General features: G+C 42.9%; 1 protein-coding gene, 1 non-coding gene and 1 pseudogene across 2 annotated transcripts in view; 2 read left to right on the top strand and 1 right to left on the bottom strand.

Moving 5' to 3' along the window:
• The window catches only part of CMYA5 (cardiomyopathy associated 5), a 63,132-nt gene extending 45,030 nt beyond the window's left edge, over nucleotides 1-18,102 (top strand). The window contains exons 10-13 of the mRNA XM_005858165.2: nucleotides 9,955-10,088; nucleotides 11,328-11,427; nucleotides 13,695-13,868; nucleotides 17,336-18,102. Coding sequence (XP_005858227.1) covers nucleotides 9,955-10,088; nucleotides 11,328-11,427; nucleotides 13,695-13,868; nucleotides 17,336-17,582 — 655 coding nt within the window. The 3' untranslated portion in view covers nucleotides 17,583-18,102. The remainder of the gene's footprint in view (nucleotides 1-9,954; nucleotides 10,089-11,327; nucleotides 11,428-13,694; nucleotides 13,869-17,335) is intronic.
• LOC102257035 lies at nucleotides 833-2,349 on the top strand. The gene has a single exon (XR_001364572.1). It is a non-coding gene; the product is annotated as an F-box only protein 31 (transcript).
• On the bottom strand, nucleotides 5,738-6,981 carry LOC102257345 (annotated as a pseudogene).
• Nucleotides 18,103-21,537: the final 3,435 nt, after the last annotated feature.

The raw sequence follows: 21,537 nt of genomic DNA on the forward strand, positions 1-21,537 counted from the left end.
TGTTGGGGTCCAACCCCAGCAGGTCCAGGGGTCCCCAAAGGTGTGGACGAAGTCAGCAAAGAAGGAATGACATGGAGACAGCGTTCAGTTGATCAGCAGCCTAGCCAGGATCTCTAGCCAGGTTCTCCAGCCAAGTTCTGTCAATATATTTCTTTAAAAATTATTCATGAGAATGTTTAAAAATTGGACCCCTAGTACAATGCTGTTGGAAATGTAAAATAGCAGGGCCACGTTGGAAAAACGTTTTTGGCAGTTCCTCACCATGCTAAGCATAGAGTTATCAGATGACCTAAAAGTTGCACTTCTAGGTACATACCCCCAAAAAACTTGTACACAATGTTCATAGGGGCGTTATTCATAAGAGCCTCAAACCAGAAACAACCCAAATACTCATCAACTGATGAATGGGTAAACAAAATGTGGTATACCCATACACTAGAATATAGCATACATAAAACTTTAAAATGTTATGCTAAGTGAAAGAAGCCAGTCACAAAAGACCAGCTATTATGACTGCATTTATGTGAAATGTCCCCTGCCCCCTTAGGCATATCCCTGGAAGCATGTAATACTTTAAGCAATAAAACAAAATTAAAAAAATAATAAAAAAATAAAATGTTAAAAAAAAAATAAATAAATAAAAAAGAATGCAGATTAGTGACTGCCTGGGGCTAGGTCGGGAGGACAGGGAGGGGGCACTAAAAAAGGGAGGCAACTGTTAATGGGTATGGGTTTCTTTGGAAGTGTTGCTAAAGTCCTACAATTGGCTCCTCTCTGAGGGGGCGTGGCTAGGCCCTGGGGGGCGTGGCTGGATTCTGGGGCGGGACCAGCCAGCTTAAAGCCTGGCTTAGGCACAGCAGCCGATGCTTTTCGGCTGTTATGCCTCGAGGAATGGAAGAGTGCGCTGGTCTCTGTGGCGTGGGCTCTTCGCGGGGATGTCGGTGTCGGTGTCGTCAGCAGTGCCAGGGCCCAGCTGAGACGGCAGCGGCCGACGGCAAGCGGGCCCTGGCAGAAAAGCACGTGGAGGCAGTCGAGGCAGGGCGGTGCTGTGCGGAGAGTGGAGGAATTGGGAACCCCATGCCGCCCCCACACTGCTCGCTGCAGGACCTGCCTGTGGAGATGCTGGTGGAGATCTTCGCCTGGCTCCCCGGCACCGACCTGCCCAGCCTGGCCCAGGCCTGCACCAAATTCCGCCACATCCTGTACACCGACAGCATCTGGAGACGGCGCTGCCGGCAGGAGTATGGCGTTCCTGAAAACTTGCAGAACCAGGAGATGATAGGTATGTCTTATCGAGAAGTCTATGCGAAGCTGCTCCACCCATACAGACACATTTTGGGATTGTGGCAGCTAGATACTGAGGACTATAGAACACTGCTGAATGTCGTGGTGGACGGCTTATGCATTACTGGTTGGACGTACGGGCCTTCCCTTAACACCCACGTGGATGGCCCACTGCAATTCAAGCCCGCGTTCAGAATTCGCCTGACGGAGAGGAAATCAGCCACGGTGGAATGCATGGAAGGCCTCCACAGCAGGCCCCACAACCGCCACATGCAGATTCAGAAGGACAGGCTCACCCTCCAGTGCAACAAGACAGACCACCGAAAGGATTTAACAGCGAGACTTAGGGAAGAACGGGCGCTGCTGCTGACGCTGACGCTGGGGTGGGAGGACAGATATCAGTATGACTGCCTGGCCTACCGCCGCCTCTACCTCCCGCGGAGCCACCCGGAGGACCTCATCAGGCCAGGCCTCTTCCAAGGCAACTACGATGCCTTCGGCCTAAAGATTGTCATGCTCAGCTTCCATGGGAAGTATGCCAGGGTCACGAAGATCACGGGAGACACCATCAGGATGTTAGAGATCCACCTCATGCGCCGCATCCAGCTGCCAGATGGCGAGTTCTTCCGCAACTTCAACGAGCTCTCCCGCGTGGTCCAGGAGATTGATGAGCAGGTGATCCGGGAGCAGCAGCAGCAGCAAGAAGAGGGGACTGAGGAAAGCGAGGGCCATGGCTGGCAGAGCCCTGCCCGGCCCAGCGTCAGAGAGTCCCGGGATGCAGCTTCAGAGGAGCAGACTGTTCCCTTTGTTCTGCCTGTGGACATGCTCTCAAGAGAGCAGAACTACCCCCGAACCTGCAGGATGTGTTTCTATGGCGTGGACACTGTTACCTTACCTGGCTTAGCCTACTGGGAGCGGTTCCCTGGAGTCTTCATCCTGTTCGATGAGAACCACTTCGGGTTCATCTGGCTGAAGGTGAAATACTTCATCCTGTTCGGCAGAGTCCAGAACACCTTCCAGAATGTGGAAGCATCATCCCCGCAGGCCTTCCTGGAGATGCTCTAGAGAACATTCATTCCGGACCCCCTGGGAGGAGCAGCTTGTAGATTTGACCTTCTGACCAGGTTACCCACCTTTGTTTGTTTTTTTTAATCCTCACCCGAGGATATTTTCCCATTGATATTTAGAAAGAGTGGAAGAGAGAGGGAAAGACAGAAATATTGATGTGAGAGAAACACATCAGTTGGTTGCCTCCTGCCCAAGCCGGGACCAGGGCCAGGCTGGGTAGGAGCCAGAAACTGAGGTAGAAATAAACCTTAGACCAGTGGTCTCAACCTTCCTAATGCTGCGACCCTTTACTACAGTTCCTCATGTTGTGGTGACCCCCAATTTCATTGTTACAAATTGAACATAATGAAAGCATAGTGATTAATCACACACACAAAAAAAGAGGAAAAGCACTACTGCAATTAATTCATTGATTGAGTTACAAGTGGGACTGCTTTTTTTTTTTACTGAAACACCATTTTTACTTAAGAGTGATTGACAAGCTATTGTTGACTTGCAGATGTTTTCTCTAAATGAACAAAGTGAGCCTCATATCAAAGAAAACCATTATATGTTACCAATGATAAAATTCATGCTTTAAATAAAAATTAGATTCTGTAAAGCTTGTGTTCACCACTGTGAACTTGATGGCTTCCCAATATTTAAAGACTTCGTTTATATTGATGGTGATGTTAAAGAATGCTACTTTTTGATATTGTTTAATGAAATGTGTCCACTGCATCACTTAGTTAATATATTTGAAATGATCAATGTTTAATGTTACAAAATTATGTATAAATAGATTGATTCAAAGTGTAAGGCAAATCTATAATACATGTTTATGTAATAAAATATGAAGTTTATTGATAAAAAAAGAAATAGATATATAGCTATAGATATATCACATCTTCTTTATTCAACTATCAATGAACATCTAGGTGGCTTCCATATCTTGGCTATTATAAATGATACTGCAATGAACATAGGGATGCATATATCTTTTCACATTACTGCTTTATTATTATTTTTTTTATAAATACCCAGAAATGGAATTGCAGAAGGGTCTATGGTAGTTTTGTTTTTAATTTTTTGAGGAACCTCCCTACTGTTTTCTATAGTGGCTGCACCAGTTTATAATTCCACCAACAATGCACAAGAGTTTCTTTTCTCCATATCCTTGCCAACACTTGTTATTTGTTGATTTTTTAATAATAACTACTAAAATTCTGTGCAGGTAGGGTCCCTAGGCCTAGCCTGCAATCAGGGCCATCTTCCGCCCACTCGCCAGTCCCCAGTCCTGCCCGGCCACTGCTCACTAGTTCCCCATGGTTCCCTGATCAGAGCCTGTGGTCTGAGGGGAGGGACCAAGAAGTCTGTCTGCCTTCTGCCCGCTCGCCAGTCCCCAGTCCTGCCCCGCCGCCACCCTGGTTTCCCCGTGGTTCCCCATTGGCCATCCAGTGATCGGAGCCTGCGGGCTTGGGGGAGGGACCGAGAGGTGATCAATGCACCTTATAGTGACTGGTCGATTGGTCATTCCAGTCCTTACACCGTTATGGTCGCTGGCCTTTTATTATATAGAATTCTAACAGGTGTAAGATGATAGCTCATTGTGGGTTTGATTTGCATCTCCCTGATGATTAGTGCCATTGAGCATCTTTTCATGTGTATGTCTTCTTTGGGGTAATGTTTATTTAGGGCTCTGTCCATTTTCTAAGCAGATAGTTTCCTTTTCTTGATGTTGAGTTGTCTGAGTTCTTTATATATATATATATATACTAGGGGCCCAGTGCACAAATTTGTGCACCTTGAAAGGAACTGTGGGCCACAAGACTGGTAGGCACAGGGACGGGTCTTGGCCCATCCTCTGTGCCCCTGCACAGCCCCTCCCACTGCGGCCCCTGGTCCCCTGTCTGCCAGCAGCCCCGCTCCTGCCACTGCCACTCATATCTGCTGATGGCGCAGAGTGATTGGGGCTGGTGCCAGCAGCGGGTACAAATGGCGGCTGCTGCCCCGATTGCCCCTCAAGAGCAGGGGGAGGTGGAGAAGCCCTCAGGGGTGATCAGGGTTGGCAGCCGTTGCTTACACCTGCTGATGGCGCTGAGTGATCGGGACCAGTGCTGAGCACCGGCAGTGGGTGCGAGCAGCGGCTCTGGCACTGGCTGCAGGTGTGAGTGGGGCCAGCACCGGCAACAGCTGCGAGCACCGGGCAGGACCGTTGTGCGTGGGAGCAAAAAATTTTCAATAATCACCAGAGGCTCTCCCTGATGACAGGCCAGCGCCCCGCCTTGGTCTGGTGCCCTGTTTACCTGCTCCACTATCGTGCCACGGCCAACACTCACCATGTTCTGCACATGCCCCCTGGTGGTCAGCGCACGTCATAGCAACCGGTTGTCGGTTGTTTCTGTTGTCCCAGTTGTTCCACCTTTTGGTCTATTTGCATATTAGCCTTTTATTATATAGGATCAGATATATCATTTGCACATGTTTTCTTCCATTCAGTAGGTTGTCTTTTCATTCTGTTGGTTTCCTTCACTGTGCAAAAGCTTTTTAGTTTAATGTTGCCCCATTCTTTTATTTTTGCTTTTGTTGCTCTTGCCTGAGAAGATATACACACAAAAATATTGCTAAGAATGATGTCAGAATTTGCTGCCTATGTTTTCTTCTAGGAGCTTTATGGTTTCAGGTCTTACATTTAAGTCTTTAATCCATTTTGAGTTTATACTTGTATATGATGTAAGAAAGTGGTCCTGTTTTCATTTTTGGCATGTGTTTGTCCAGTTTTCCCAACACCATTTGCTGAAGAGACTGTCTTCCCCATTGTATATTCTTGCCTCCTTTTTTGAAGATTAACTTACCATACAGGTGTGGGTTTATTTCTGGACTCTCTATTCTGTTCCATTAATCTATGTGGCTGTTTTTGTGCCTATACTGTACTGTTTTTGTTCTTTTTTTTTTTGTTTTGTTTTTTTGCCACCACATTCTTTGCATAACATTCCAAAGTTTTTTCTTTATTTTTCAGTTTTCTTATTAACAGATAATTGTTTTTCCTGAGTAAGATTATTAAAAAGTTAACCCTCTACCAGAAGTGTAAAGACAAATAATATGTAGACTCACAATACAAATTTATTGTTATTATTTTTAATCCTCACCGAGGATATTTTTCCATTGATTTTTAGAGAGAGTGGGAGGGGGAGAGACACAGAAAGAGAAATATAAATATGAGAGAGACACATCAATTGGTTGCCTCCTGAACACGCCCCGACCAGGGTCCAGGCCAGGGAGGAGCCTACAACCAAGGTATGGGCCCTTGACTGGACTCAAACCCAGGACCCTTCAGTCCACAGGCCAACGCTCTACCCACTGAGCAAACCGGCTAGGGCTCACAATACAAATTGTTTACATAGCATTACAAGTGCAGAGATATTGATGGCTGCTCTTCACAGTGATTGCCCCACCCCTTAAAAAGATTGCAGCCAAGGATTCCATTGTCTAAAATACTCTGTAGTACAGTAATTATTTGCTTCAGTCCTTAGACATATCCCTCATCTATTGTGTTGCTAGGGAAAACATGAGAAAAATCTATCATTCCCACTTCTATTTCTGCAATCTTTTGGCAACCAGTGGGAAGATGGTAGAAAGTCTTTTCCAGTTGGAAAAGTATATTTCTGTTTAAATGTTCCTGTGACAAACTTCTCCACCTATTGTCTTGCTAAATATTTTCAACTTTCAATGAAGTCTGACTGTGATGTTTTTTCAAATACATTTTTCTGTGATGACCATATATCTTGGATAAGGTTTTGTCTACTATTTTTCCATTCATTGTGGAACTTAACACTTGAAAGTTATTATTGTACTTCAGTATGTCTGTGTTTGAGAGTTGTCCTTTGGACAAAAACATTTCTGCCAAAGTTCTGTCATTTGATTTTGTAGTAGTTGGCTCAGATGAACCTTCATAAACAAACAGTAATGAACTCACATAAAAGTTAAGCTGCTCCTGGCTTTCAAACCACTGCAGAGTACTCTCAATCTTCTGAATACTGGCAGCAACAGCATATTTTTCTAAGCAGAATCCATTACCAAAAAAAATCTGGAAACTCCATCCTTTAGTTTCTTTTGTTAGGCTTCTTCCATAGTGCTGGTTTTGTGTCTTCTAGCTATGAGAATGAACATGATAAACTCTCATGCCACACACTAAGAACCCAATCTCTGAGTACTTGCCTACCTGTTGCTGAATCTTCTCAGATAACGTGAAAGAATCATAGCTCTTTTGCCCTATCTTTACATCCATTAGACAGGACTTATTAAATCTATGGGTCACATCTTCAAGGTTTAGGTATAAATCATTTGGCACAGTGGGAGGTCACCAGATGCCATAATATTTTGGCAGAAATTTTTAAAGCTCTAAATCATATTATAGAATTCTAGCTCCCTTATTGGATCCCTTAGAGGTAGCTGTAGCTATTTCAAAACTATGCCATCTGGATGTTGCAAGATACCCACTTTGTCCTTCCTATACCTGTGCCCAGCCACCTGATGTGAGAGGGGCACTCAGCCGTAGAGGAAGTGGAGCCTGCTGCTGCTGGTTTCAGGGTGCTCTCAGAGATGGCCTTGTTTGCCAGGTAGGGTCTGCAACCCGGGTGAGGCCCACATTTCTGGGGAGCTGGGTACCTCAGGCAAAGTGGATGGGATGAAGCCCAGCTGGTGTGGCTCAGTGGTTGAGCATTGACCTATGAACCAGGAGGTCACAGTTCGATTCCCAGTCAGGGCACATGCCTGGGTTGCAGGCTTTATCCCCAGTGTGGGGAGTGCAGGGGGCAGCCAATCAATGATTCTCTCTCATCATTGATGTTTCTCTTTCTCTCACTCTCTTTCTCTCTCTCTCTCTCCCACCCCCCCACCTTCCTCTCTGAAATCAATAAAAAAATATATTTTTTAAAAAAGTGGGGATGGAGTCTCCATTGCCAGAGAGCTGAAGTGGCAGCTATAGCTTTGAGGGCAAGAAAAAAAAAAAAAAAGAGACGGAGTGAAAGGGCACAGCAGAATAGGGGTTGGGGGTGGGGGGGACTCAGCACTAGGAGGCCCGGGGTTCTCCAACTAGGTGCTGAGGCCCATGATGCTACTGCTCTGCTGCCCAGACCACCAGGCCCAGCACAACCCTAGAGAGATAGAACCGAGCTCCCAGCTGAGGAGCGCTGAGGTGGGCACCCATTGCTCCCCTTCCATATTGTTTGATTACTATAGCTTTTTAGTATAGTTTTAAATCCATGAGTGTGATACTCAACTTTGTTTTTTTTTCTCAAGCTTGCTTTGGCTATTTGGGATCTTTGTGGTGCCACTATTTAAATAGGTGTTTCTCTTGTTTCATCTTTATTTAGATACTAGAGGCCTGGTGCATGAAATTTGTGCACAGGTAGGGTCCCTAGGCCTGGCCGGTGATCAGGGCCGATCGGGGCCTTATGGCTGTTAACTGGGGCCTTCCTTCCCTGGCTGCCGGCTGCCAGCCAAGGCCTTCCTTCGTTCCGTGCTGCCCTCTGGTGGTCAGTGCACATCATAGCGAGCAATCGAACTCCTGGTCTCCCGACCGAACTCCCGAGGGGACAATTTGCATATTAGGCTTTTATATACATATAGATTTGTATATGATGGCTTTTGATTTCTTTTTTTAAAATTTATTTTTTAATGTTACATGCAATAAAACTTAATATTTCAAGGAAAATTAAATATAATGTTACATGCAATAAACATTAATATCTCAAAAAAAAATTTTAAGTATGATAATGTTACATACAATAAACACCAATTATTCAAGAAAACTGATCTTACATATAATAATATTACATGCAATAAACATACTAGTTTAAGAATAAAAGGATTTTAAGTATAATAATATTACCCCAGAATAATATTCTGGATATTAGTTGGGAATTAAATTCTCAATCATAGGACATTTTTCATTAATTAACTAAAGCATAATTAGTTGACATGTGGCTCAATTGCATGGATCCATTCTCAGCACATCTAAAGATAGTACTCTCCCAAAGGTACTGGTCAGGTGGTAGATTCTGAAATAACAACCAATAACATTTGAGGGGTTTATACTGACCTTTTCCAGCCACGGGCACTAAATAGAAGGTATACAAATAGACCCAGGCTGCTCCCCTACCCCCCGTCTTCCTTCTAGGAACATAATGGAGTTTTTGTGCTTTTAGAAATGGTGGTGGTTGGGGGGTTGTTATTCTATAGAGATTTTATGCTTTTAAAAATTTCTAAATTCATTTTTTCTCTGAGTCGATAATACTTTTTATTTTTCCTGGTTTTTCATATTATTCTCTAAGGTAGGTAGTGAGAAGTGAAATAAATCAACAGAGGTAGAAATAACCTGAAAAAAAAAAATCTATCTGTGGATGAAGAGTGGCCACTCTTTGATTCTAAACCTTTTGTGGTATGCTCATTAATAACAAAACAAACAGAAAGTAATATAAAAACAAAGCAAGCAAGGAGATTAAAAACAAACCTATCCTTCTGAGAATGAACATGAAAACTATTATATTGTAGTTTTCTTTTCTTTTTTAAAAAAATTCTTTATTGTTGAAAGTATTACATATGTCCCCTTTTTCCCCCATTGCCCTCTCCCAGCCTGCCCCAACCCCCAACCCCCACCTTCACCACTCCAGAAGAGCACTTGTGTGCTTTATTTATAAATGCTCTAGGCCATGATATGGAGCAGATTAAAGAGAATGGAAAAAAAGGCACAAAACTATTTTAGCTACTTGGCAACTTCAGAGAGCTCCATCTTCAAATCCAGCAAGTCCATTATTGTTTAAATGGTTGGGCTGTTACAGTGTACTTGCCAAGCTTGCTGCCAATCAGATACCACTACCATCACTTTCTTTTCATGTAGATGAGAGATTTAGGAATTGCAGTTTGGGGATTTTACGTGACAATTAGAATTCTCTTCTTGCTAGGATTAAGCTTGCCTTAAAAGATATTGTCTTCATAGTGTGGTGAAGGCCTGGGAGGGGTGGGGACGGGGCCAATGGAAAAATAAAATACACAAAGGGGACATTCGTAATACTTTCAACAATAAAGATAAATTTAAAAATATATATATTGCCTTCTTTAGAGATCTCAGTTTCTATAACTTTAGCATGATGGCCATGTACAAAATCATCACTCACCTTAAGTTTTCTACAATTCCAGATCTGTGAATGAGATGATTAGGGTCCTTTGTATTGTAGATGGTTTTAACATAATTTTCATCCAAAAGTGCCCTCTGAACCAAAAATTGATAAAGAAAATAATATATTATTAGAGATTCATTAACAGATAGTCACTTTTCTGAAAAAATAATTTTTTAAGTTTGTCTGGTTTTATTCCAAAGAGCATTTTGAAAGCCATCTGTTGGACAAAAATTGACAAAGGTAAAAATGATTTGATAAAGTAATCTTAGTGAATAATAACCATCTTATATAATCTTGCTTGCTAATACCAGTGGTCATTAAAAGAGAAAAAATAAGTTATTTGTTGTTAATAAAAGATGTTCATTCACTATAGGATTGAAATATGATGAGTTGTTTAGCAATGGAATTATATTTAAAATTATTATTCTCCCTTTGTACTTAGATCTTACTCTGGAATTAAAGGACTCCAGTTGAAGGTTAACCTCCAGCCCAATGATAATTACTTTTTCTACGTGAGAGCCATCAATATGTTTGGAACAAGTGAACAGAGTGAAGCTGCCCTCATTTCCACCAGAGGTACTTTCTCCTTTGCACACAGTGGCATATTTCCAAGCATTCTCATACCTTCCCTTCCACCACCCAGAGGAGACATCCTTGAAGGCAACTTCTTAAAGACCCCAACCTGCTGGCAGGGCAAGGTTTTTGGCATGAGAACCCAAGATTGATCAAGGGTCGAAATGTTTCTTTTATTTTTCTGGTTCAGAGGGTCTCAACCTTGGCTAGCAATTAGCAGTCTCTCGGGGTGCTTAAAAAATACTGATGCATAAGCCCCACTCCTGGAGATCCTGATCTGGTTATTTGAAGACAGGCTCTGACGTGTGGGTTTAATCTCCCCAGATGATTCTTGTTTGCCTCACAGCGTGTTACAGTTTGTGGGTATGTTTTGAGTGTGTGGGATGGGGATAGTCTTATTTTATTGCATTGTGAACTCTATGAACAAGCTTCCAGCCGTATTCCTCTGTTTGTTTGTTTGTGCCTACCATGTTGGTTGTGCCAATTAATGTTTGTTGAGTGAATGAATAACTCAAGGAGGTGATAAAACTGTTCAATGACATTTTGTAGAAAATACCCAAATGATGTCAACAGAAATGTTTGTCTGTCCTCAATCATTGTGAAAAGAACTGAGGAATGGAAAGGCAGTCATTTTATTATTTTATTCTAGACCCAAGATGGCACAAGATTGAGTGTGGCACATTAAGTGATATGCTTAGTCAGCAAAAACTTGCATATATGCCTCATTTGTGATGTAAATATATTTATAAATATCTGCCTAATATTTATAAAGAGAAGACACGAGGGCTGCCTGCCCAGAAATTAAATTCCCTATCGTCCCAATAAGGTGCCTATACCTTTCACTCTTAGAACCACTCCTTTAGGTTACACCAGTGCGTTTTCAAACTTTAATGTGGACACATCTCTCATGAGGATCTTGTTACAATGCAGATTCTGATTCAGTAGGTCTGGGGTGAGGCCTAGGATTCTGCATTTCTAACTCATTTCCAGGGGATGAAGATGCAAGGAGCACACTTTGCATAGCACAGCAAGTTCTAGCACAGGAAGCACACTAGTAGAAGTAGCCAGCCACTGGCATCCACTAATGCCTTATGAAATTTCACTGTGCGCCCAAAGACACTGGGGTATTTTGATATCTGGAAAAAGGGAGACCAAGGTCTGAAATAAGGGACTTGGCCTAGAGACTGCACTTGACATTGTGGCAATGTTATACTAGTAATCATATTTTCTTAACTGCAATAGGAACCCGATTTCGCTTGTTGAGAGAAACAGCTCATCCTGCTCTGCAAATTTCCTCAAATGGGACAGTGATCAGCTTCGCTGAGAGAAGACGGCTGACAGAGTAAGTAGAAGAAGTACAAGATGCCTCTGCATTAGAGTGTTCTGAGGGTGTGTCACTTCGTTGTGCATATTTTTGGTTTCATGAATATGCCTGGGTGTGTGTGGTATCGAATAGAAATGTGTGCACACCCATACAGTGTGGTTATGGTTCATTACTAGAGGGAAGGTGACAGAGAGAGTTCATAACTTAGAGCAAGTGTCAATATTTTTGTTGGAAATATAAGCACAGATGGTTTGTTTAAAACATAGGCTGTTTTATGGAATTACCTCTGGTTTAGTGAAAAAGAATCCAGGTTAATTCTTCTATTATTTTCAATAGCAAGCCAGATTTTACATCCATCCACTTGGAAAGGAATAGAGGAGAATGACATTTTGTTGAGTTTCTAGCTCTGGTTACATGCAGGACTTTTCAGACTTTCTTGCCCCCCCCCCCCCAACACCCGTATCACCCACAAAAAGAAGCATCAAAGTAACGAAGTGCCAAAAGCCGAGGGCACAATTGGGAGACTGCTCTGCAATTTGTCTGCAATCTTTCATGGTTATTTTAAGGTCAAAATGGTCAATGGAAAAATATACATGTAAGGCTTTTGAGAACTGTAACCCTTGTGAAACATAGGCTGCTGTCCGCGCTGGTGTGGGCTGTCAGCAAGCACTCACAATAAAGCACTGAGTTGACCAACAGGGACTTACACTGCTTTCCTATCAGGTTGCTATTCACCATATCTCTGGCCCAGCTCAGGTGTTACCTGCTCCTGGAAATGCCCACGCTTTCTCTTGGCCCTGGCACCCTTTGATTTGACCCATGAAAGGGTCTGAACATGTGTGGAGTCGCTTGTCAGCTACTTGATCTTGACTAATCCTCAAGCAGCTGCCTTATATTCTGCATCTTTGAATCCCCAGAATCTAGCACGGCGCCCAGAAACACAAGAGATGCTAAATACATACAAATGAGTGAACTCAAAAAATAAAATATTTTAAGAATAGATTGGGCTTTTCTGTCTTTTTTTTTTGTATAGTTTCTCAAAAAATAAAAAATAAAAGAAATAAGCTGGTTGGTAAGAGTTCATACATAATAACTGCTGATAACTGTAATACATTTTATAGAATTTTACTTATTTATTATTAATCTAAAAATGATCTCATAGTTATCAGGCAGGCAAGCTTGCTCCAGAGAGCACCTCTCTGAAATGAAGTTGGATAAAGACATGAGAAAGTGAAACACATTCCCTTGTATTAATCATGTTCTCATCTATGAAAGGGGAGCATTTTCTCATCTATTAAAGGGGAGCGGGAGAGGTGCTGACTTAACGCTGCTTAAATTAAAAATGCTTCCTTGCTGTCTCAGCCATTTTAAAGCAGAATTGAGCAATTCATGCAAACAAGGTTACCAAAAGTGCTCTGGTTCATTTCCCTTGCCTCTTATAAAAATAGCTAAGGTGAAACAAGAAGAGACCTTTCAACAACCTCTCAGGCACACCTACTACAAATCCAAAAAGGCCAGAGTCTCAATTTCCATACTCCGTTCTGCTCTGGCCTCACCAGCCGTCTTGCTGTTCAAGATCAGCACCTCATTGGTCTCTGTGCCCAGTTAAGTCAGTAGACACTGGAACTCATTGTTAAAAAAAGGTTTTGGAAACTTTTTTTGCAAGTTTTGTAAGAAAAATTTGCAAGTAATGCTCTCTTGGAACATCCTGCCTGCCTCCCTTGTATAGTCTCAATTTCTTTAAAAGCAGATTGTGCCATTTCTTTTTGTCCTGCATTATTCTAGTTATTGTTTGGTTCCCAGCTTCTTGCAGAGGTAAAATGTATAGTACATGCAAGTTGTATGTGGCAGTGGAATACGTCAAATGCATATTGAGAGTTTAGGCCGCAGTGGTCGGCAAACTGCGGCTCGGCAAACTGCGGCTCGCGAGCCACATGCGGCTCTTTGGCCCCTTCAGTGTGGCTCTTCCACAAAATACCGACTTCTGCTCACGGGCCACGAAGTTTCAATCGCACTGTACATGCGCGCCCGCACGTGGTATTTTGTGGAAGAGCCACATTCAAGGGGCCAAAGAGCCGCATGTGGCTCTCGAGCCGCGGTTTGCCGACCACGGGTAGGGAATTCTGTGGCAATCAGGTCAAGGTTGGGGGCACAATGAACAATGGAAGTCTAGTCAAATTCCAGCAGTTCCCAAGGATAGAGTCCTGCTTAAACTGGGTGTGAATGTGTGAATGTTGATGTCTATGAGATGAAGGCTGGCAAATCCTAATCAACTTTGCCTACAGAATCCCATCAGTGCTGGGTGAGGAGCTGCCTGCCTGTGGCCAGCATTACTGGGAAACCACAGTCACAGACTGCCCAGCTTATCGACTTGGCATCTGCTCCAGCTCGGCTGTGCAGGCCGGTGCACTGGGACAAGGGGAGACCTCATGGTACATGCACTGCTCTGAGCCACAGAGGTAAGCTGCAGCCCAGCCCCTCCCCTCTTCATCAAAATGTCATGAATTGCTTTCTAGTTAGAGAACTCTGAGGGCCTAATAATGCCATCCCAGTCCCCTTCCCAAGTTCTGAACCAACTAAGAAAGAAAACAAGAGAGTCAAGTATATGGAGATTAAACTATTATTCTTATTACTGAGGAAGCCAATTTTAGAGAATGTAGTTCATACCTGAGAGACAGACACATCCACTCATAGCCTTGGCCAAGCCAGCTTCCTCGCCCTGCAAGGAAGAGTTGGTCCCTGGAGAAGCAGAGAAGGATGTGTGTCTCCCAGGAAAGCTCCTAATTAAGAGACAGGGAATAGGAAGCGACTATTGCGCCAGCCATGCATGGACAGTTTTTCTTCCTAAACTCACCCCAGGGTAGGGAGAATCCACAGGGCAAAGCTAAAAGGCTCCCTCCACAGAGAGGAGTCAACAGGAGTGAGAAAGAAGTGGATCCCCAATACCCTTCCCACATGGTCTATATCAAGCATTAGCAAACTATAGCCCACAGCCCAAATATGACCCGCTGTTTATGTGAATAAACTTTTATTGGCACACAGTCATGCTCATTGTTTACATATTGTCTGTGGCTGCTTTTGTGCTACAATGGCAGAGTTAGTCGCAACAGAGACTGAATAGCCCCTGAAGATATTTACTCTCTGGCCCACTACAGAAAAAGTTTGCTGACCCCTGGTCTAGATTATTAGTATTGTTTAGATGGTTAAAGTGAAAAAGCCATTAACCAGTGTTCATCTCAGAGAGTTAAGGGCAGCCATGTTATGATCCGAATATGCTCACAGGATGGTCTAATAAAGGAGCAATGGACTGGGAACCAGAGACTGATTTTAGTCCTGGTTCTGTCCTCCTATTGGCTACTTACCAGAAGTTGCTTAACCCTCTGAGCATATGCCTCATGTGTATTGCCAGGGGACAACAATGCCTGGTCTGCTACTTTTTGGGGTTGTGAGGATCACATGAAATCAGGTACAGGGAAGAGCTTTGAAATTGCAAATTATCATACAATGTGGGATATTATTCAAATGTAGTGCTTTAAAAAGAAAGCCTTCAGTGCTTGCAAGTTTCCAGAGAAAGGCCCACAGATTGGGATTTTGCACATTTCTCCCTGCGTCCTACTTGATAGTTTGATTCTCTGACATGGTTCATAAGGACACCATCTCCAAGAGCTATTTAAAGTTACAGTTCACCAAGTCAGGGCAATTATGATTAATTGATATTCAGCATCGTGCAATGCTTAAGGACCTAGCCCCTTCCCAGAGTTAAACATCACTCAAACCTGGAGTTTATAATCAGATTTAGAACTGAAACTAGATATTGATTTTACGAAAAGTCCCTTTGACTAGCCTCTAATAACAAATTTCTAGACTCTAGAAAACAGAATTGTATTATGTTCCAAGGAGGAACAGGCAGTAACTGGACAAGGAGTCATGCCCCCAGCAGACAGGCTTGGTTTTAGGCCAGAGTTCAAGTTGAAGAAGAAACTGATGTGCTTAGGAAGAAATGGAGACACAAGTGGGTCAGGGCATATTCCAGGCCCTGTAGAACTGGTGGAGCCAAGTCTTCAAGGAATGTCTTTACATCCTTGGCCTCCATGGTGGGGAGGGACTGACCTGGACTGGACACCAGGGACCTTCCATTCAAGGGTAGGGATATGGCTTATTTGGGCATTCAGAACCTTTTAGACCAGTGCTGTGCAATAGAACATTCTGCAAAAATAGAAAAATAGTGTCACATGTGGCTACTGAACACTTGAAATATGGTTAGTAGGACTTGGAATTTTATTTAATTTTAATTAATTTTAAGTGGCCACATGTGGCTAGTGGTAACTGTATTGAACAGGGCAGGTCTAGTTCCTGGCTCCTGGCTTACTGATCCACGAAATATCCTCAAAGTCATTCACATGTCCCCTCCAAACCTGTCAGGCCAATAGTAATGTTTTCCATGACATACAGGCATATTCTGCCACCTCATCATTGCTTCTGCTGCCCCCACTGCTTGGATCTTCTCCCTCTTTTCCACCTATCCAGCCTGACCATTTTTTTTTTTTTTGGCTGAGTATGAGTCCTTATGCTCCCCAAGCCTTCTGTAAGAGCCCCAGCCTACACTGCTGGTCCCCATCATTGGCGCTTGCAACCCTTTTCTGCTCTATGTTTCTTTATCATCATAAAGTCTTGCTTATCTTCCCATTCCCATGAACCTTTGCCCTTTCACATGAGCTTTATTCTGCAATGAAGTTGCCAACTTGCCATTCCCTAAGTATACCTGCACTCAAGCTTCTGGGCCTTTAAGAGACATCACAAGATTTTAAAGGTCCTTAGCCTTTTCTGCCATACCCATATCAGAGTCACTTACCCGGATTCTGGGGGCTGAGTCTGCCCTGGTGTTGCTCCCACCCCTCAGACCTACCATATCCACAGAACTATTCCTCTTCTCTCTTCTTCCTGTCCATCTCTTACTTCTTCCTTTCCCCTACTTTCAGGTCTCCACCTTCCATTTCTAAGACCAGTAGGCAAAACCTTCAAATTTGTGTTACCTTTTTTTGCACAGAGGAATTTAGCTTCTTCTGTTCAGCAATTTCTCCTTCCCAACCTGGCCTTGAACCTTTCCTCTCACAGCAAAAAAAGGTCCATTAGATGTGTTTAGTAAACACTTTACAGTCTGTCCTCTGAGCTGGAGTCTCAGCTCTAGCCAGTGTTTAAGTCATCATCATTTTTTCCTTCCTGTTCAGTAGAGTATGGGATCCTGGTGGTCAAGGACAGTGTGCCCAGTGCTGGGCACACAGATATGCCCAAGTGAATACTTATTGAATTAAATTTATTTCAATTGAAAAGATAAACCAAAGGCATTCCCTTTAGCTGCAAGACCACAAAATCATTGCTAAGTCAAAAAAGAAAGTTGGTTTGGAATGACGGGAGCTTATACAAAGGCTAAAGCTGGGCAAAAATAATAAAATATTTCTTAAACTTCATAAAGGCCCTTATGTAAGTTATTATAAATCCTTAAACTGTAAAATTAATACATTTTATGGAAGGCAAGCCGGAAGTACTTTTAAAAATACATGTCAGCCTCAAAGGAGTTTTATTCAAAAGAATGACACACCGTGAATGTGGTAGTTAAAACATGTGGGCAGCTGGGAGAGAATTAGAATGTTGAGAAAAATCACAAGGGAGGCACATGTTGGTTATTCTGGGACTGCTTCCTAATGTAGAAGGAACAAAATTATTAAAAATGCTCATCTGTTGGGATGAGCTATGCATTTTAGCATCTAGGAGGGATCTGTTTAAAATACTTGGGACAATGTTATTGCAACTCATTGTTGTGAATTGAGGTTAATAACTGAAACATTGGTGACCTCCAAGTGATTTTCTTTATCTTGGTCCATCAGGATTTCTGAAGTTTTTAATTTTCCATCCCGTTTCATTTCAGATACACATTTTTCTATAGTGGCATTGTGAGCGACGTCCATGTGACTGAGCGTCCTGCCAGGGTGGGCATTCTGCTGGACTACAACCACCAGCGGCTTCTATTCATAAACGCCGAAAGTGGACAGTTGCTCTTCATCATTAGGCACAGGTTTAATGAGGGTGTGCACCCTGCCTTTGCCCTGGAGAAACCTGGAAAATGTACTTTGCACCTGGGGATAGAGCCGCCGGATTCTGCGAGGCACAAGTGATCACTGGCTTTCAGACTTTGAAAGAACAAGAATTCAAACTCTGTTGGGGGCCCATTGCTTTCCCGTGGGTGCTATCCATTATTCAAAGTGTCTCCCACACATTTGCACTAATGATAGCTACATGCACAGGGATCATCACGTGAGCAAAACCACCAAGAAAACCCGAGTTCTTCCCTGCTTTGAAAGGATTTGTACCTGACCTGGGAACCAAAGCAGAGAAGTGGACTTCCACCTGTCTTACTGATAAAAGAAATCCTCGGAAGACTGTGCTGGTAATCCCTCTCCTCCGACAAGAAACACGGACTTTTTTCACAAGAGAAATGACGCCTCACTTCACTAAAGGATGATAAATCCTACTCACGAGAGAAAGGGTTTTAACCCTTCCTAGTTGATGATGAACTCTTTTGTAATAATATATGCTGTAGAACATGGGTCTCTTTTCCCTGAAATTTTAAATGTAGAAAAATGCTGAATATTAGAAATTTCCATTTTGTTAAATAAATGGTTAGAGTCTATAAAACGAAACAGGTTATGTGAGTTTATTGTCAGTAACTTACCAGCTGGCCTCTCAGGACCGGGACAAACTGCAGGGTAAATAGCCATCACACTTTAGTGCAGTGGTTCTCAACCTGTGGGTCGCGACCCCTTTGGGGGTCGAATGACCCTTTCACATGGGTTGCCTAAGACCGTTGGAAAAACACATATATAATTACATATTGTTTTTGTGATTAATCACTATGCTTTAATTATGTTCAATTTGTAACAATGAAATTGGGGGTCACCACAACATGAGGAACTGTATTAAAGGGTCGCGGCATTAGGAAGGTTGAGAACCACTGCTTTAATGGGTCATACTACTACTAATTTTCACGTGAGAATTTTACACATGTGGTATGTTTTAAAACCTAAACACTTTCAGCTCAGTGTTACAGTCAACTATCCGAAGCCAGGAATCTCCTTTTACTAGAAAAAAGTGCTAGGTCATTTTTAGATATTATATTGAAATCTCTCAAAATCTTCCTAAAATGTGTGCAAAGTTGTGCTACTGGGGTATTGGGATTCCACAGAGGTGCCTAAGGGCCCATGTGGGATCCAATGGGAAAGCTAGGTGGGCATAAATTCAGATCCATTTTACACATTGGGTTCTTCATAATAATTATTTAAAAAAATATATATTTTATTGACTTTTTTACAGAGAGGAAGAAAGAGGGATAGAGAGTTAGAAACATCGATGAGAGAGAAACATCGATCAGCTGCCTACTGCACACTCCCTATTGGGGATGTGCCCGCAACCAAGGTACATGCCCTTGACCGGAATCGAACCTGGGACCCTTGAGTCCGCAGGCTGACGCTCCGTCCACTGAGCCAAACCGGTTAGGGCCATAATAATTAATTTGCTCAAAATGTTTCTATGGTTAAATAAAGTTAGAAAACTAGATAACCACTGAGGTTCAAATCTGGATTCTGTGATGCCAGGTAACCCCAAAGTCCATAAATCCTTCATTATTTCAGAGTCCCTTTTCCTTTAATATCCAAATACTAATTGCAAAAAAAAAAAAAAAGTGGTGTGTTTTTTTTTTAGCCCAAATTTCCAAGAATTTCTGTAGATGGTTACATTCTCCTGGTTAACATCTCTGACATCCTGCTTCTGAGTTCTCCTCCATCACCTCTGGCTACCTCACCACTACTTACCTCTTCATGCTTCCCTAGGCCCATTTGGTCTCCATCATCCCAAAACACAAACAATGCTCCTTTGATTTCTTAAGGCAGTGCTAACACAAGGCTGAAAATCTGAGGTTAATGAGGGAAATTTCTTCATACAACCTGAAACAAAATAAAGCTGAATGTGAAATATCCACCATTGCCGGGAGTCCCTTCTGATCTTTTCTTCAGCCTGGTCTTCCTGCCACATTGAATAGACTAACCTCTCTGTTCTCCTTTATTCTGTAAGTTTCTGGCATCTCTTCATTTTTTCAAAACCAGGCAGGGGAACTAGAAAACATCAACATATAAAAATCTCTCTTACCAATACAGACTTCTTTCATAATAGCAGGAGAGCATTCTATCTCTGCTTCTTCCAGCCTGCCCAGGCTTAGACTTCTCTTTGTGGAATTAAAAGACCTATTAAATCAATTCCTCTCCCTTTAGAATGGCCTTAGAATCCCACTAGTGTCTCCCCTTTGGTGGGTTTCTGTAGAACCAGCTCATTTCTCAACCAACCTAGAGCCCCCAGACTTTGTGCTGGGCTGCCCAGACTTCCTGTTGGACTTTACTGTGTGCCAGGCACTTCTACTGGAGTCAGCATGTTGTTTGAGGATTTTATAACTTCTGAAAGAGGGGGTAAAATAAGTAGGAAAAAGAAAAATGGGGAAGAAGAAACACAATTCATTTATTCAATACATATTTATTGAGTACTTACTATGGGCTGGGCACTATTCTAGGCCCTGGGGAAATGGCAGTCATCAAATCAGACAAAACCCCTGCTTTCAAAGAGCTTATATTCTGGTGGAAGAAGACAGACAATAAACACATATATAATATGTAAGTGGGGAGTAAGAACTAGGAAGGAAAATAAATGAGGGTAAGACAATAAGGAATAATAGGAGGTAGGGGCTGCTATATATTTTAGGTCTGATGGAAAGTAGCTCTGATAAGGTGATATTTGAATAAAGACCTAAATGAGATGAGGGAGCAGGCCATGTGGATATCTGTGGGGAAAGAGTATTCCATGCGGAAGGGACAGCAAGTGTAGAGGTCCCGAGGCAGCAGCATGGGGGTGGGTTAAAGGACCAGTGAGGAGGTAGCAGGGCTGGAGTGAAATAAACAGGAGGGAGAGAATGCTATGAAAATAGAGAGTAGCTGGGGATCAGTTCACATGGCCTTGAAGGCTAAGTAAGGACTTTAGGATATATTCTGGGTGAGTTAACAAGAAGTAACAGGAATAAAGAGTAAATTCAAAGGCAGTCTCAAAGAAATGGCTCTTCATGTGTTTGGTATTATGTTTTTCAACATTAAACAGGATGTTCCATAAAGCCCCCCTGGGTTGGGCTGTACCAGCTCTTAGCTTCTGCAGAGAAAGGACCTAGTGTAGGTGGGAGAGAAGAAAAGTCATTCTTTGTTTCCTTCTCAGCTCTGTAACTCTGCTCAATTCCTGCTCCAAGGGAACAGCCCCTGCTGACTCCCCATAATGGCCAACCTCATGCAGAATGTGGGAGGAAACCGCTCTTATAGCTGGACCGACTCTGTGCTGAACTGTGCCTGCTTGCCTTTGATGAAAAGTTGGCCACCACCAAAGATGGTGAAATATCATACATTTTCAATGGCATGATTTTGCTGTTGCAGGGAAGATGAGATATTGATGTCATCCAGGAAGGCTGGCTGGCCAAACAGGGCCTCGTAGATGTGTATATATTGTGTGTGTGAGTGTGTGCATCTGTATGTTGTGTATATTTCATATGTGTGACTATATGGGTTTGTGAGTGTGTGTGTCTTGGGGGTTGGAGGAAGTAGAATTATCATTACAATTCAGAGCTAGTTTTCCCATTGAAGATCTAGAAACTGGAACATCAGAGCTCCCAAATGTTGTCAGGTCCACAGGGACTCAGCCACATTAATCAAGCCCACAAAAATCTCGGTAATAGTTTAGTATGACAATTGCTTAATTTATAGTGAAAAATGAAATTGCCAAAGGGGCTGGAGAACACATATCTGTAGTCAGAGGATACTCTCTCTAGGCCCCAGAGCTCCAACACCTGCAGGTACCCACCATGGTCCACCTTGGGCTGCACACACGACCTGTGGCTGTTTGCCTCTTAAATCCCACATGCTCAGGTGAATTGACATATTGTCACACAGGAAGTCTCATGACAGTCAAAAGATTGGTGATCAAGGCAAGTTATGTGGATGCTCTCACTGACCAGCATTATTAAGCTGCCCTGGTCAGCCATGGGCCCAA

This window comes from Myotis brandtii, unplaced genomic scaffold (assembly GCF_000412655.1).
Source record: "Myotis brandtii unplaced genomic scaffold, ASM41265v1 scaffold115, whole genome shotgun sequence".
Classification (NCBI taxonomy): domain Eukaryota; kingdom Metazoa; phylum Chordata; class Mammalia; order Chiroptera; family Vespertilionidae; genus Myotis; species Myotis brandtii.